The sequence below is a fragment of the Callithrix jacchus genome, chromosome Y (genome assembly GCF_049354715.1).
Source record: "Callithrix jacchus isolate 240 chromosome Y, calJac240_pri, whole genome shotgun sequence".
In the NCBI taxonomy this organism is placed as follows: Eukaryota; Metazoa; Chordata; class Mammalia; order Primates; family Cebidae; genus Callithrix; species Callithrix jacchus.
Window position 1 is genome coordinate 3,569,499 of NC_133525.1, and position 16,308 is coordinate 3,585,806.

Here is a 16,308-nt window from a genome sequence, read left to right on the forward strand (position 1 = left end):
ATTTAGGTTTAAACAAGTCTTATTGGGGGGGTATAAACAAACTCCCAAAACTTTATGATTTCACAGAAGACAAGATACGATACTGCCTGTAATCCCAGTGCTTTGGGGGCCTGAGATGGGGGGATCACTTGAGGTCAGGAGTTCGAGACCAGCGTGGCCAACATGGCGAAACCCCGTCTCTTCTAAAAATACAAAAAGTTAGCCAGGTGTGTGTTGTGGGGGGTCCCTGTAATCCCAGCTCCTCTGAGGCAGGAGAATCACTTGAACCCGGGAGGCGGAGGTTGCACTGAGCCGAGATGGAGCCATTGCATTCCAGCCTGGGTGACGAAGTGAGACTCTGTCTCAAAGAAAAAAAAAAAGGGAAGCAAAACCCCATGTAAAGCTATAAATGGGTCAGATAAGTCCATGGAAGACGCCTGTCTTGCCCAGAAGCAGAGGACTCGGAAAGGAAAATATCTGAGACCCCAAAATCATGAAGCTAAAAGGAACATTCATGCTGGGAGCTGCTCAGGGGTGCCTGCCTCCCATTCTTTTTTTTTTTTTTAATTTTTTTTATTTATTTATTTTTTAAATTGCATTTTAGGTTTTGGGGTACATGTGCAGAACATGCAAGATAGTTGCATAGGTACACATGTGGCAGCGTGATTTGCTGCCTTCCTCCCCTTCACCTATATCTGGCATTTCTCCCCATGCTATCCCTCCCCAGCTCCCCCCCACACTGTCCCTCCCCTATTCCCCCCAATAGACCCCAGTGTGTATTGCTCCCCTCCCTGTGTCCATGGGTTCTCATTATTCAACACCCGCCTATGACTGAGAACATGTGGTATTTCATTTTCTGTTCTTGTGTCAGTTTGCTGAGAATGATGGTCTCCAGGTTCATCCATGTTCCTACAAAGGACATGACTTCATCATTTTTGATGGCTGCATAATATTCCATGGTGTATCTGTGCCACATTTTCCCAGTCCAGTCTCTCCTCGATGGGCATTTGGGTTGATTCCAGGTCTTAGCAAAGACCTGCCTCCCATTCTATTCAAGGTCTCCCCTCTGCTCACTGCGATATTCTGATTGCCACCTTTGGAAAGGCTCATCAGAAACTCAAAAGTCCCTGTCTTTTTCCTTCTCATTTTTTTTTTTTTTTGTTGCTATAGAGTCTCACCGTGTCTCTCAGGCTGGAGTGCAGTGGCGTGATCTCAGCTCATTGCAACCTCCACCTCCCAGATTCAAGGGATTCTACTGCCTCAGCCTCCCGAGTAGCTGGGATTACAGGCATGCGCCAGCACATTTAGCTAATTCTGTATTTTTAGTACAGACTGGGTTTCTCCATGTTGGCCAGGCTGGTCTCAAAGTCCCCACCTCCTGTGATCCGCCCACTTCGGCCTACCAAAGTGCTGGGGTTACAGGCGTGAGCCACCTGACCTGGCTAGTTTTATTATTTTTAAATTTTTTATTTCTTTGAGATGGAGTCTTACTCTATTGCCCAGGCTGGAGTGCAATGGCGCGATCTCGGCTCACCGCAACCTCCGCCTCCTGGGTTCAGGCAATTCTCCTGCGTCAGCCTCCTGAGTAGCTGGGATTACAGGCACGCGCCACCACGCCCAGCTAATTTTTGTATTTTTAGTAGAGACTGGGTTTCACCTTGCTGACCAGGATTGTCTCGATCTCTTGACTTCGTGATTCACCCGCCTCGGCCTCCCAAAGTGCTGGGATTACAGGCGTGAGCCACCGCGCCCGGCCCTAATTTTTGTACTTTTAGTAGAGACGAGGTTTCACCATGTTGGCCAGGCTGGTCTCAAACTCCTGACCTCCTGATCTGCCCACCAGGGCTTCTCAAAGTGCTGGGATGACAGGCATGAGCCCCCATGCCCGGCTGTAAACATCGTTGTTAAAAATGAATATTCTATCATGAAAGCAACGTGACAATAATTAACAGATATGAGACTTAGTACCTGGTTTGATTAAAGAGACCGTACAGTGAGTCCCCATGACACAAGTTTACCTATATGAGAAACCTGCACATATACCCATAAACTGACCCCCAAAAGGACAGAAGGTTGAGATAAATAAGCATAAGGTACAGAAACCTCATCACGTGTTCAGGGCGGAGTGCACGTGGCAGCCACAAGGATACATGACGTTACTCTGGCCACATTCAGTGGCTCACATCTGTAACCCCAGCACTTCTGGAGGTGCAGGTGGGAAGATGGCTTGAGCTCAGGAGTTCAAGACCAGCCTGGGTAACACAGCGAGACCCCTTCTCTTGAGAAAATCAAAAATTAGCCAGGCATGGTGATGGATGCCTGTCATCCGAAGTACCAAGGAGGCCGAGGTGGGAGGATCACTTGAGCCTCAGAAGTAGAGGCTGCAGTGAGCCAAGATGGCGCCGCTGAGCTCCGACCTGGCCAGAGGATCTCCCTAGCAATCATTTCCTTCCCCTCAATAGAATTCCTTCTCTCCCACTCCAGGGTAGAAGATGCAAACCCTAAGAACATCGGACATGCAGGAGAATCTCTCTTCTCCCTCTGCAAAGGCCTGTTTTTGTGGGACGGACGCGCCACGCTTTCTGTAACCACAGGACGGTGCAGAACCCTGGGTCCGCCTCTGAGGCTCGGTCTTCATTCTAAAGCCTCCTGTGCTTACTACACGTTGCATGAATTTGCACACCTCACACCTGTCATCCCAGCACTTTGGGAGACCGAGGCGGGCAGATCACCTGAGGTTGGGAGTTGGAGACCAGCCTGATCATCATGGACAAATTCCCGTCTCTACTAAAAATACAACATTGGTTGGGCGTGGTGGTGCATGCCCATAATCCCACGGAGGCTGAGGCAGGAGAATCACTTGCTTGAACCCGGGAGGCGGAGGTTGCTGTGAGTCAAGATCGCACCATCAAAATTCAGCCTGGGCCACAAGAGCAAATTTCCTTCAAAAAAAAAAAAAATAAATTAATTAAAAAAGCTGGGCGCGGTGGCTCACACTTGTAATCCCAGCACTTTGGGAGGCCGAGGCGGGTGAATCACGAGGTCAAGAGAGCCAGACCAGCCTGGTCACCATGGTGAAACCCCGTCTCTACTCAAAATACAAAAAATTAGCTGGGCATGGTGGCACGTGCCTGTAATCCCAGCTACTCAGGAGGCTGAGGCAGGAGAATTGCCTGAACCCAGGAGGCGGAGGTTGCGGGGAGCCGAGATCGCGCCATTGTACTCCAGCCTGGGTGACAAGAGCGAAACTCCGTCTCAAAAAAAAAAAATAATAAAGAATTAGGGAAGCTGGTGAGCACCGCGTTACTCAACAGGAGGAGAGAGGCAGGCGCGGACGGAGGACGTGGCCATGCTGCTGATGTCACTCATGAGGCCGCAGGCCATGGAACCCTCGTGTTTCCGCCCGCGTGGATGGGCAGGGGCTGAACGTGGATCGCTGTGGCTCTTCTCCGGCCAAGCCCATGTCCAGGAGACTACTTCCTTCTGTCCCTTGTTAGACACTGAACACCCAAGACACAGCCTTCTCCAAACGGAGTCTGGCCTTGGCTCTCGGCTGGAGGGCGGTGACCTCTCAGGTCCCGGAACGGCCCCTGAGACTGTCTTTGTAGGCTTCATGGTCTAACAGTGTGGTTTAAGGTGGGTGCCTTGGACCAAGTGAGATCAGTTCCAACTTCCAGGAGGGAGCCTGACAAATAGTAGATAGATCCGATCTATCTATCTATCTATCTATCTATCTATCTATCAATCATCCATCTATCTATCTATCTATCTATCCATCTATCTATCTATCTATCTATCTATCTATCTATCTATCATCTATGTATCTATCATCTATCTATCATCTATGTATCTATCTATCTATCTATCTATCTATCAATCATCTATGTATCTATCATCTATCTATCTATCATCTATGTGTCTATCTATCTATCTATCTATCTATCAATCATCTATGTATCTATCATCTATCTATCTATCATCTATGTATCTATCTATCTATCTATCTATCTATCTATCCATCTATCTATCTATCTATCTATCTATCATCTATGTATCTATCATCTATCTATCTATCATCTATGTATCTATCTATCTATCTATCTATCAATCAATCAATCAATCATCTATGTATCTATCATCCATCTATCTATCATCTATGTATCTATGTATCTATCTATGTGTCTATCATCTATCCATCTATCATCTATGTATCTATTATCTATCATCTATCTGTCTATCATCTATGTATCTATCTATCTATGTGTCTATCTATCATCTATCTATCAATCTATGTATCTATGTATGTATGTATATATCATCTATCTATCTATCTACATATTTCTCTATCTGTCTGTCTGTCTACCTATCTATCTATCTATATGTATCATGTATCTAAAATTCACCCATCAAGGCCTGGCGAGGTGGCTCACCCCTGTAATCCCACCACTTTGGGAGGCCGAGGTGGGTGGATCACTTGAGGTCAGGAGTTCGAGACCAGCCTGGCCAACATGGTGAAACCCCATGTCTACCAAAAATATTAAGACCTGGTGGTGTGATGGTGGACACCTGTAATCCCAGCTGCCCTGGAGGCTGCAGCCAGAGAATTGCTTGAAACTGGGAGGCGGAGGTTGCAGTGAGTTGAGATCGTGCCACTGCACTCCAGCCTGGGCAACAGAATGTGACTCCATCTCATAAAACAAAACAAAATAAAATACTAAAATAAAATGAAGTTCATCCATCATGTATTTATCAAATATGTGTCAGTCACGTATCTAGCTACCATCTATCACCCATATATCTATCATCTGTTCATCTATCATATATATTTTTATCTGTCATCTACTAATTATCACCTATCAATCATCCATCAGTCATCTATCAAATAGTCAATCATCTATTACCTATCCACCTGTCACTTCTTCATTTATCATTTTTTCATCTGTCATCTACCAATTAGCACCTATCAATCACCTATCTGTCATCTACATATATCATCTATTTTTTTTTTTTTAAGACAGGGTTTCTCCATGTTGGTTAGGCTGGACTCGAACTCCCGACCTCAGGTGATCTGCGTGCCTCGGCCTCCCAAAGTGCTGGGATGACAGGCGTGAGCCCCCGCGCCTGGCCCCAGATATCATATATTTAAATACAAATATACGCCAGCCGCGGTGGCTCACGCCTGCAATCCCAGCACTTTGGGAGGCAGAGGTGGGCAGATCACCTGAGGTCAGGAGTTCGAGACCATCCTGGGCAACCTGCTAAAACCCTGTCTCAACTAAAAACACAAAAATTAGCCTGGTTTGGTGGCAGGTGCCTGTAATCCCAGCTACTCGGGAGGCTGAGGCAGGAGAATCGCTTGAACCCCGGAGGCAGAGGTTGCGGTGAGCCGAGATAGCGCCATTGCACTCCAGCCTGGGACACACAGCGAGACTCTGTTGCAAAAACGATACAAAACAAAAGCATAGAAAACGATATGAAGGTTGACAGCATCATGAACACAAATACAGTTGCTGAATGTCTCGGGGGCGGAGAGGCGCCTGCTGCTCCTACACCCTCTGAGTCTCATGCAACTTCTTTCACCGTCAGGATCTCTTCGCGGTAGACCTTCCCTTCCTCTGCGGCGAATTCCTCCCAGATTATCTGAAAAAAAGAAGGAGGATTACTGCAGCCTCCACCTCCTGGGTTCAAGCAATTCTCCTGCCTCAGCCTCCCAAGTAGCTGGGATGACAGGCGCCTGCCACCCTGCCCGGTAATGTTTGTATTTTTAGTAGAGACAGGGTTTCACTCTGTCGACCAGGCTGGTCTCGAACTCCTGGCCTCAAGGTGATCCCCCCCGCCTCGGCCTCCCAAAGTGCTGGGATGACAGGCGTGAGCCACCGCGCCCTCCCGGGGGGGGTGGTGTTTTTCCTGGGGTGAAGATCTGAGACAGACCCACCCATGTGATCTCATGGTTGGCGATGAACAGAGTGGTCTTGGGAAGAGCTTCTGAGCCTGAACTCAGGACAGGGTACGGGAGGTGATAAGGCCTTAGCCATGGTCCTGGCAACTCGAGGTGGGGAACCCCTGGGGGTCAGTGGAAAGTGGGGGCCGGGGAGGACGCTAGCATGGGGGTGGAAGAAAACAGAATGACAGATGGCCAGGGATGCAGGTGGGCCTCATCTAATCAGTTGAAGGTCCAAAGGGGAGGACGGTGGGACTCATCTAATCAGTCCAAAATCTAAAGGGGAAAGTCGAGCCTCAGCTAATCCGTTGAAGGGCTCAAAGGGGAAATGCTGGGCCTCATCTAAATAGTGGAAGATCTAAGAGAAGGGTGGACCTCATCTAATCAGCTGAAGGTCTGACGGGGGAAGGTGGGCCTCATCTAAATAGTGGAAGATTCTAAAGAGGAAAAGGTGGGCCTCATAATCAGTCAAAGGTCTAAATGGTAAAGGCTGAGGTTTTCTGGAGAAGAGATTGTTTTGTTTTTGCTTTTACACAGAGTCTGACTCTGTCGCCCAGGCTGCAGTGCAATGGCGGGATCTCGGCTCACTGCAACCTCTGCCTCCCGGGTTCAAGTGATTCTCCTGCCTCAGCCTCCTGAGCAGCTGGGAGGATTACAGGCGCCTGCTGCCACGCCCAGCTAATTTTGTATTTTCAGTTGAGACGGGGTTTCAGCATGTTGGTCAGGCTGGTCTCAAACCCCCGACCTCAGGTGATCCAGCCGCCTCGACCTCCCAAAGTGCAGGGATTACAGGCATGAGCCACCGCGTCCAGCCCAGTCTACCTCCCCCACCTGCCTCAATTTCTCCTAATGGAGCTCACAGAGAAAACGCTGACCACGACCTGACTACACCCTGACCCAATCCCAGGCGGAAGGGCCAGGAGCTGGATACAGATTCCAGCCACACCCCGTGGTGACGCCGAGGTTCCAGCTGGTGGAGAATCAGGACAGCTGACACTCAGAACCCGTGTCCCCATTCCCCGTTCCCCGGTTTTCCACCCCAGCTCTCCGCTCCGCCCACCCCTACCTACCTGGTCCTCCACCTGACTCTCATCGTTGAGTTTGTCTTTGATTTTTGGAACTGGGGGGAAGAGTCGCTGCATCACGACACACCTGAGGGACAGAGAGAGAAAGTGTGAAGGGAGCCCCAGGCCACCAGAGTTCCTTCCTCAGGATGCTCAGTTCAAGGTATCTGAGATCAACTACCCAAAACAACTTCACTAAGAATCACCAAGTGATGAAAATCTTGGCCAGGCGCGGTGGCTCACGCCTGTCATCCCAGCACTTTGGGAGGCCGAGGCACGCAGATCACCTGAGGTCGGGAGTTCGAGACCAGCCTGGCCAACATGGTCAAACCCCGTCTCTACAAAAAATTAGCAGAGTGTGGTGGCGGGTGAGTGTCAACCCAGCCACTGTGGAGGCTGAGTCAGGAGGATTGCCTCAATCCGGGAGGTGGAGGTCGCAGTGAGCTGAGATGGCACCATTGTACTCCAGCCTGGACGACGGGAGCAAGACTCCATCTCAGAAAAAAAAAAAAAAAAAGGAAAAAAGATCATTGCAAATGTAATTAGTTAAGGATGTCAAGATGACATGATCCTGGGTTGGAGGGAGTTCTAAATCCAATGACAGGAATCCTTCTGAGACAAGCAGAGGAGGAGGCCACGTGGAGACAGCGGCTGAGACTGCAGTGATGGGGCCGCAAGCCCAAGGCACCCGGTGCCCCCCAGGAGCTGGGCAAGGCAGGAAGCATCCTCCCCTGGAGGCTCCAGAGGGAAGATGATACAATTGTTTTGAATCAAACTATCGTCCCCCTAAAACCTCTCTCCACAGCCTAAGTTCCGGAATTTGTGAATGGGGCCTTATCAGAGATACAATCTCTGCAAATGTCACTAAGTCAAGGATTTTGACATGAGAAGAGAGAGAAAGAGAGAGACACACACACAGAGAGAGAGAAGACACAGAGAGAGAGGGGGGAGGCAGAGAGAGAGATGATAGAGAGAGAAGAGAGAGAGATGAGAGAGAGAGAGGACAGAGAGACAGAGACAGAGAGGGCAGAGAGAGAAAGACAGAGAGAGAGAGGATAGAGAGAGAAAGAGAGAGAGAGAGGACAGAGAGAGAAAGACAGAGAGAGAGAGAGGACAGAGAGAAAGACAGAGACAGACAGAGAGAGAGAGGACAGAGAGAGAGAGACAGAGAAGAGCCGGGCGCATCACCTGAGCCCGGGAGTTTGAGACCAGCTTGACCAACATGGAGAAACCCCTTCTCTACCGAAAATACAAAAATTAGGCGGGTGTAGTGGCGCACGCACGTGGTCCTAGCTCCTCAGGAGGCTGAGGCAGGAGCTGAGACAACCAGGAAGCATCCTCCCCTAGAGCAGGAGCCACACAGGGCATGAAGGCAACACCTCTGTGCCTACAGCCCAGCTCTGTGGGGAGCAGGGGGGACCTCACGTCCGGCAACAACATGGCGTCCCAAGTAAGGTCTCCGTATTACTGGATGGGTGACGGGACCAGCAGCTACCTTTGCAGCCGTCTCTGTGTTTCTTTATTATTATTATTATTATTGCATTTTGGGTTTTGGGGTCCATGTGAAGAACATGCAGGACTGTTGCATAGGTGCACACGTGGCAGTGTGATTTGCTGCCTTCCTCCCCTTCACCTATATCTGGCATTTCTCCCCATGCTGTCTCTCCCCAGCTCCCCATCCCCCACTGTCCCTTTGCTATTTCTGCCCAACAGACCCCAGTGTGTGACGCTCCCCTCCCTGTGTCCATGTGTTCTCAGTGTTCAACACCCGCCTATGAGTGAGAACATGTGGTGTTTGGTTTTCTGTTCTTGTGTCAGTTTGCTGAGAGTGATGGTCTCCAGGTTCATCCATGTCCCTGCAAAGGATGTGAACTCATCCTTTTTGATGGCTGCATAGAATTCCATGGTGTCTACCAGACACATTTCCTTCATCTAGTCTATCATTGATGGGCATTTGGGTTGGTTCCAGGTCTTTGCTATTGTGAACAGGGCTGCAATGCACATACGTGTGTGTGTGGTGCACACGTGGCAGTGTGATTTGCTGCCTTCCTCCCCTTCACCTATATCTGGCATTTCTCCCCATGCTATGTCTCCCCAACTCCCCACCCCGCACTGTCCCTCCCCTATTCACACCCCAGTGCGTGATGCTCCCCTCCCTGTGTCCATGTGTTCTCATTGTTCAACACCCACCTATGAGTTCAACACCCGCGGTGTTTGACACAGACACACTCTGGAGAAAGCGCCGTTGCCCCCACCCCGCCTGCCTGTTTGCCTGGGGGCTGCTGAGGTGTTTCAGGGATTACCTTTTAAAGAGGAAGCCGAGGACCAGGGCGCACACCAGGGTCCCGAGGATCAACGGCACGTAGATGTGCGCGGAGCTGGTCTGCCTATCATCAGAGCCTGGAGAGACACAGGAATGCATCTGCCATGAATCACTGACGGACGTGGGAAAGGAAATTAACTTTCTGTTTTTGGGAGGGAGGGGCTGCAGTGGCTCACACCTGTCATGCCAGCACTTTGGGAGGCTGATGTGGGTGGATCACGAGGTCATGAGTTCAAGACCAGCCTGGCCAACACGAAAAAACCCCATCTCTACTAAAATACAAAAATTAGCTGGTTATGGTGGCGCGCGCCTGTAATCCCAGCTACTCGGGAGGCTGAGGCAGGAGAATTGCCTGAACCCAGGAAGTGGAGGTTGCAATGAGCTGAGGTCACGCCACTGCACTCCAGCCTCAGAAACACAGCGAGACTCTGTCTCAAAAAAAAAAAGACGTAGTTTTGCTCTTGTTGCCCAGGCTGGAGTGCAATGCCGTGATCTCAGCTCACCGCAAGCTCTGCCTCCCGGGTTCAAACGATTATCCTGCCTCAGCCTCCCGAGTACCTGGGATTACAGGCGTGCGCCACCATGCCCGGGCAATTTTTGTATTTTTGGTAGAGACGGGGGTTTCTCCGTGTCGGTCAGACTGGTCTCGAACTGCTGACCTCAGGTGATCCACCCGCCTCAGCCTCCCAAAGTGCTGGGACTACAGGCGTGAGCCACCGCGCCTGGTCAAGAAACTAACTTGTTTCGGGACTCCAAATGCATTTAGTGGAAGGGAAAAGCTGAGCGGAAACCGGCTTCAGCAAACCTGCCTCATTTTTGTTCCTAAGTAAGGCGGCCGTGAGATGAAAGGCCACCCGCCTCTCCGGTTTTGCCCACAGGGAAATTCCTGGTGAGCTGTTAAAACTTCACCATCCCGCTGGGCGCCGTGGCTCATGCCTGTAATCCCAGCACTTTGGGAGACCGAGGCGGATGGATCAGAAGGCCAGGAGTTCGAGACCAGCCTGACCAAAATAGTAAAACCCTGTCTCGACTAAAAATAAATTAGGTGGGTGGATTGCTTGATGTCAGAAGTTCGAAACCAGCCTGATCAAAAGGAGAAATCCCATTTCTACTAAAAATAAATTAGGTGGGTGGATTGCTTGAGGTCAGGAGTTCGAGACCAGCCTGACCAAAATAGTAAAACCCTGTCTCAACTAAAAATAAATTAGGTGGGTGGATTGCTTGAGGTCAGGAGTTCGAGACCAGCCTGACCAAAATAGTAAAACCCTGTCTCAACTAAAAATAAATTAGATGGGTGGATTGCTTGAGGTCAGGAGTTCGAGACCAGCCTGACCAAAATAATGAAACCCTGTTTCTACTAAAAATAAATTAGGTGGGTGGATTGCTTGAGGTCAGGAGTTCGAGACCAGCCTGACCAAAATAGTAAAACCCTGTCTCAACTAAAAATAAATTAGGTGGGTGGATTGCTTGAGGTCAGGAGTTCGAGACCAGCCTGACCAAAATAATGAAACCCTGTTTCTACTAAAAATAAATTAGGTGGGTGGATTGCTTGAGGCCAGGAGTTCAAGACCAGCCTGACCAAAATGGAGAAATCCCATCTCTACTAAAAATGTTAAATTATCCAGGCATGATGGCAGCTACCTGTAATCCCAGCTACTGGGGAAGGCTGAGGGAGGAGAATCGCCTGAACCTGGGAGATGGCGGTTGCAGTGAGCCGAGATCGCGCCACTGCACTCCAGACTGGGTGACAGAGTGAGGAACTCTACCTCAAAAAAAAAAAAAATAGGCTGGGCGCAGGGGCTCACACCTGTAATTCCAGCACTTTGGGAGGCCAAAGTGGGTGGATCATCTGAGGTCAGGAGTTCGAGACCAGCCTGGCCAACATGGTGAAACCCTGTCTCTATATAAAAAATAATAATAATAAGAGGACATGACAGTATTCCTAGCCATGTTCTTTCTCTCTTTTTTTCTGACACAGAGTCTCGCTCTGTTGCCTAGGCTGGAGTGCAGTGGCATGATCTTGGCTCTCTGCAACCTCCGCCTCCCAGGTTCAAGTGATTCTTCTGCCTCAGCCTCCCAAGTGGCCGGGATTACCAGCGCCTGCCACCACACCCAGCTAATTTTTGTGTTTTTATTAGAAACGGGGTTTCACCATGTTGGTCAGGCTGGTCTTGAACTCCTGACCTCATGATCTGCACGCCTCGATCTTCCAATGTGCTGGGATTACAGGCGTGAGCCTCCGCACCAGGCCTTTCCCGATACTCTCAATCAAATCTCAGCACGCAGGACAGGGTAGCTGATGTCTGTTCCGCCTTCAAGGTGGTGGCAGATGGTAGAAATGTCCCCAACATCTCCGCAGCACACCCCAGGGCTTACCAAATTCAGTGGGCTTGCTCCAGGGACCCCAGGTCAGAATGCGGAAGTCAGCGGCTCTGATCTTCACAGAACGCTTAGCTCTGGGCTCAGAGCTTGGGAGGTTGTATCTATTATCCCAGTCACCCTGGACTGTAATCTTTGGAGGAAAAAAAGGAACGTTTTGTTTTTTTTTTTTGCATTTTTCAAGAGAGTTTCAAGTTTCTCTTGAAAACCTTTAAGAAACTTCAAGACAAAGTTTTTCAAGGGATGTTAAGAGAACTGTCTTCTACGTGGAGGAAAAGCTTGCCCTTTTTTCATTCTTTTGTCTTTAAAATTTTTTTTTCTACTCTTTTTCTCTTTCTCTTTTGAGACAGAGTCTCGTACTGTCGCCCAGGCTGGAGTGCAACGGTGTGATCTCTGCTCAGTGCGACCTCCGCCTCCCAGGTTCCAAGCGATTCTCCTGCCTCAGCCTCCTGAGTAGCTGGGATCACAGACGCGCACCACCACGCTATTTTTAGTAGAGACGGATTTTCACTATATTGGCCAGGCTGGTCTCAAACTTCTGACCTCAGACAGTCCGACCGCCTCAGCTTCCCAAAGTGCTGGGATTACAGGCGTGAGTCACCTCACCCGGCTTTTCCTTTTTTTCTGCCTCTCTGAATGCACCTGGTCTGATCTGAAGCAGAGTTAACTCTGGTTAGTATGGGGCATCATGTGGGAAAACCTGGGTGATTTCTACTCTATTCCATTTTATTTTATTTTATCTTATATTGAGACAGAGTCTCACTCTGTCACCCAGGCTGGAGTGCGGTGGCACGATCTCGGCTCACTGCACCCTCCACCTTCCGGGTTCAAGCCATTCTCTAGCCTCAGCCTCCTGAGTAGCTGGGATTACAGGTGACCGGCTGATTCTTGCATTTTCAGTAGAGACAGGGCTTCTCCGTGGTGGCGAAGCTGGTCTCGAACTCCTGCCGTCAAGTGATTTGTGGATGGTGGGAAACTCCTGACCTCATAATTCGCCCACGTCCGCCTCTCAGTACTGGGATTACAGGCTGAACCACCGTGCCTGGCTAAAATTTTACTTTTCAAAAAAGAAGGGGCGGGCACGGTGATTCACATGTGTAATTCCAGCACTTTGGGAGGCCGAGGCGGGCGGATCGTGAGGTCAGGAGTTTGAGACTGGCCTGGCCAACACGGTGAAACCCCGTCTCTACTAAAAATACAAACATTAGTGGGGTGTGGTGGTGGGTGTCTGTAGTCCCAGTTACTCAGGAGGCTGAGGCAGGAGAATCGCTTGAATCCAGAATGCAGAGGTTGCAGTGAGCGGAGATCGTGCCACAGCACTACAGTCTGGGCCACAGAGCAAGACTCGGTCTCAAAAATAAATACATAAATAAATTATTCAGGAGCCACAGCTGATATTAACAGGCCAGATGGACAGTTTAGCAGGGGAGGTTAACACCGTTATGTCCAGCATACTCACTGCACAGAGAAAGATACTGAGGGTCAGAGTGGCAGGGCGACTTGGAAAACATCCCAGAAAAGTGCTCACTCTAAAAGCATTTCAGAGGAAGAAATGTTCTCCTGAGACATTCACAGAGATGTATTCTTAACCCGCTCAGAAGAAAGAGGAAAAAGATATGAAGGTCAGTAGAAAAGGCTCAGCATCCATATGCCAACTGCTGCGGCATGATGCTTGAGGGGAACAGCAGACTCGGCCCCAGAACTGCGAGGTCTGCGTCTCTGGTTCAAGTTCAGCCCCATCCTGTCAACGCCTGGGTCACACTGGCACTAAGAGTCCTGTAAAATCAAACTGGAGGGTTACCCTAGGGGTCCTGAATCGCGGAGTGTAGGTGACGTGGGTGGTGAGTGGAGAGCGTGGGTGATGTGGGTGGTGAGTGGCGAGCGGGGGTGACGTGGGTGGTGAGTGGGGAGCAGGGATGACGTGGGTGGTGAGTGGGGAGCGTGGGTGATGTGCGTGGTGAGTGGAGAGCGTGGGTGACGTGGCTGGTGGGTGGGGAGCGTGGGTGACATGGGTGGTAAGTGGGGAGTGGGGGTGACGTGGGTGGTGAGTGGAGAGCATGGGTGACGTGGCTGGTGATTGGGGAATGTAGGTTTTGTGGGGTGGTGAGTGAGGAGTGTGGGTGACGTGGGTGGTGGGTGGGGAGCGTGGGTGACGTGCGTGGTGAGTGGGGAGTGTAGGCTTTGTGGGGTGGGGAGTGGAGGTGACATGGGTGGTGAGTGGGGCACGGAGGTGACATGGGTGGTGAGTGGGGAACGGGGGTGACGAGGGTTGTGAGTGGGGAGCGGGGGTGATGCGGCTGGTGAGTGGGGAGCGGGGGCGACATGGGTGGTGAGTGGGGAGTGGGGGCAACGTGGGTAGTGAGTGGGGAGTGGAGGTGACATGGGAGGTGAGTGGGGAGCGGAGGTGACGTGGGTGGTGAGTGGGGAGTGGAGGTGACGTGGATGGTGAGTGGGGAGCAGAGGTGACGTGGGTGGTGAGTGGGGAGTGGAGGTGACGTGGGAGGTGAGTGGGGAGTGGAGGTGACGTGGGTGGTGAGTGGGGAGTGGAGGTGACGTGGGTGGTGAGTGGGGAGTGGAGGTGACGTGAGAGGTGAGTGGGGAGCGTAGGTGACGTGGATGGTGAGTGGGGAGCGGAGGTGATGTGAGAGGTGAGTGGGGAGCGTAGGTGACGTGGATGGTGAGTGGGGAGCGGAGGTGACGTGGGAGGTGAGTGGGGAGTGGAGGTGACGTGGGTGGTGAGTGGGGAGCGGAGGTGACGTGGGTGGTGAGTGGGGAGTGGAGGTGACGTGGGAGGTGAGTGGGGAGCGGAGGTGACGTGGGAGGTGAGTGGGGAGTGGAGGTGACGTGGGAGGTGAGTGGGGAGCGGAGGTGACGTGGGAGGTGAGTGGGGAGCGGAGGTGACGTGGGAGGTGAGTGGGGAGCGGAGGTGACGTGGGTGGTGAGTGGGGAGCGGAGGTGACGTGGGTGGTGAGTGGGGAGCGGAGGTGACGTGGGAGGTGAGTGGGGAGCGGAGGTGACGTGGGAGGTGAGTGGGGAGCGGAGGTGACGTGGGAGGTGAGTGGGGAGCGGAGGTGACGTGGGAGGTGAGTGGGGAGTGGAGGTGACGTTGGTGGTGAGTGGGGACTGGAGGTGACATGGGGTGGTGGGCAGGGGCTGTGGAGTTATGCCAGCTGCGCTGAGTAGGGGATTTGGGGCTGAACTGTGGGTTGTTTTTAGGGGGATAGAGGGTTATGCTGGGGGTCGTGAGAACGGTCTGTGCTTTCACTTACCACTGTGTTCTCAGCATCAGGCTGGGAGTTCTAGAAAGGAACGACACAGAAAACAAGGCTCAGTGCTCCAGTGTCTAACCCACTTCAGACGGTGCACACAGGCTCTCCCTTTGTGTGGGCACCGAAAGGGTGAGTGTCCTGAGTACCTGCAGGCAGCTCTCCCTCCACAAACCCCAAATCTACAGGATACGGAGGTGAGGAGCTGCAGACACAGAATCCCCACTGGCCAGGGGCCTTCCTGCAACCACAGCTGCTGACCCACCCACGCAGGACCCAATGGCCTCGGGACAGGGTCTCCTCCTGTCTACACTGGGTCCAGGTGGAGGTGGGGCAGGGTCTCCTGTCTACACTGGGTGCAGGTGGAGGTGTGGCAGGGTCTCCTGTGTACACTGGGTGCAGGTGGAGGTGGGGCAGGGTCTCCTGTCTACACTCGTGCAGGTGGAGGTGGGGCAGGGTCCCCTCCTGTGTACACTGGGTGTAGGTGGAGGTGGGGCAGGGTCCCCTCCTGTGTACACTGGGTGTAGGTGGAGGTGGGGCAGGGTCCCCTCCTGTGTATGCTGGGTGTAGGTAGAGGTGGGGCAGGGTCCCCTCCTGTCTACACTGGGTGCAGGTGGAGGTGGGGCAGGGTCCCCTCCTGTCTACACTGGGTCCAGATGGAGGTGTGGCAGGGTCCCCTCCTGTCTACACTGAGTGCAGGTGGAGGTGGGGCAGGGTCTCCTGTCTACACTGGGCCCCCAGGTGCTTGCACCCACCTCTCTGCACACGTGCAGCTGGTACCGAAACTCCAGGTAGTGCAGGCGCTGGTGTGTCCTGGGCTGTTTCCAGCGCAGCAGACACTGCGTCTTGTTACAGGTCACGGTGATGTTGCTGGGCGGGTCGAAACGTTCTGTAACGAGGGTGCCAGACTCACCCCTGAACCCGGGGCCCACACGCCCGCTCTCTCCCTCGCAGACGAAGTGGCTCACGCCTGTCATCCCAGCACTTTGGGAGGCGGAGGCGGGTGGATCACCTGAGGTCAGGAGTTCGAGGCCAGCCCGGCCGACACAGTGAAACCCCGTCTCTACTGAAAATATAAAACATTAGCTACCTGGGAGGCTGAGGAAGGAGAATTGCTTGAACTGCAGAGGTCAGTCATTCATGGACAGCCACGGAAGGGGAGACTGTGGGAGCCGGGCAGGAGGGCCAGGCAGGTGCCAGGCACAGCAGAGACGCCCACGGGGCGGGGCCCTGGGTGGGAGCTGGGGATGGGCTGGGTGAGCGTCCGGGGCCTCAAGAGGCCGGGGGCGTCCAGGGGATGAAAGAGGCTGTGGGTGGGCTGCGCCGGGCTTGGGAAGAGGACAGGGTGTGGATTTG

At 52.1% G+C, this 16,308-nt stretch overlaps 1 protein-coding gene across 1 annotated transcript in view; it reads right to left on the minus strand.

The window, feature by feature from the left end:
• Positions 1 to 1,977: 1,977 nt before the first annotated feature.
• LOC118150650 (granulocyte-macrophage colony-stimulating factor receptor subunit alpha) overlaps positions 1,978 to 16,308 on the minus strand; it is a 43,031-nt gene continuing 28,700 nt past the window's right edge. The window contains exons 7-12 of the mRNA XM_054251643.2: positions 15,708 to 15,841; positions 14,956 to 14,985; positions 11,684 to 11,819; positions 9,288 to 9,384; positions 6,991 to 7,072; positions 1,978 to 5,619 (exon numbers count right to left, since the gene is read on the minus strand). Coding sequence (XP_054107618.1) covers positions 5,542 to 5,619; positions 6,991 to 7,072; positions 9,288 to 9,384; positions 11,684 to 11,819; positions 14,956 to 14,985; positions 15,708 to 15,841 — 557 coding nt within the window. The 3' untranslated portion in view covers positions 1,978 to 5,541. The remainder of the gene's footprint in view (positions 5,620 to 6,990; positions 7,073 to 9,287; positions 9,385 to 11,683; positions 11,820 to 14,955; positions 14,986 to 15,707; positions 15,842 to 16,308) is intronic.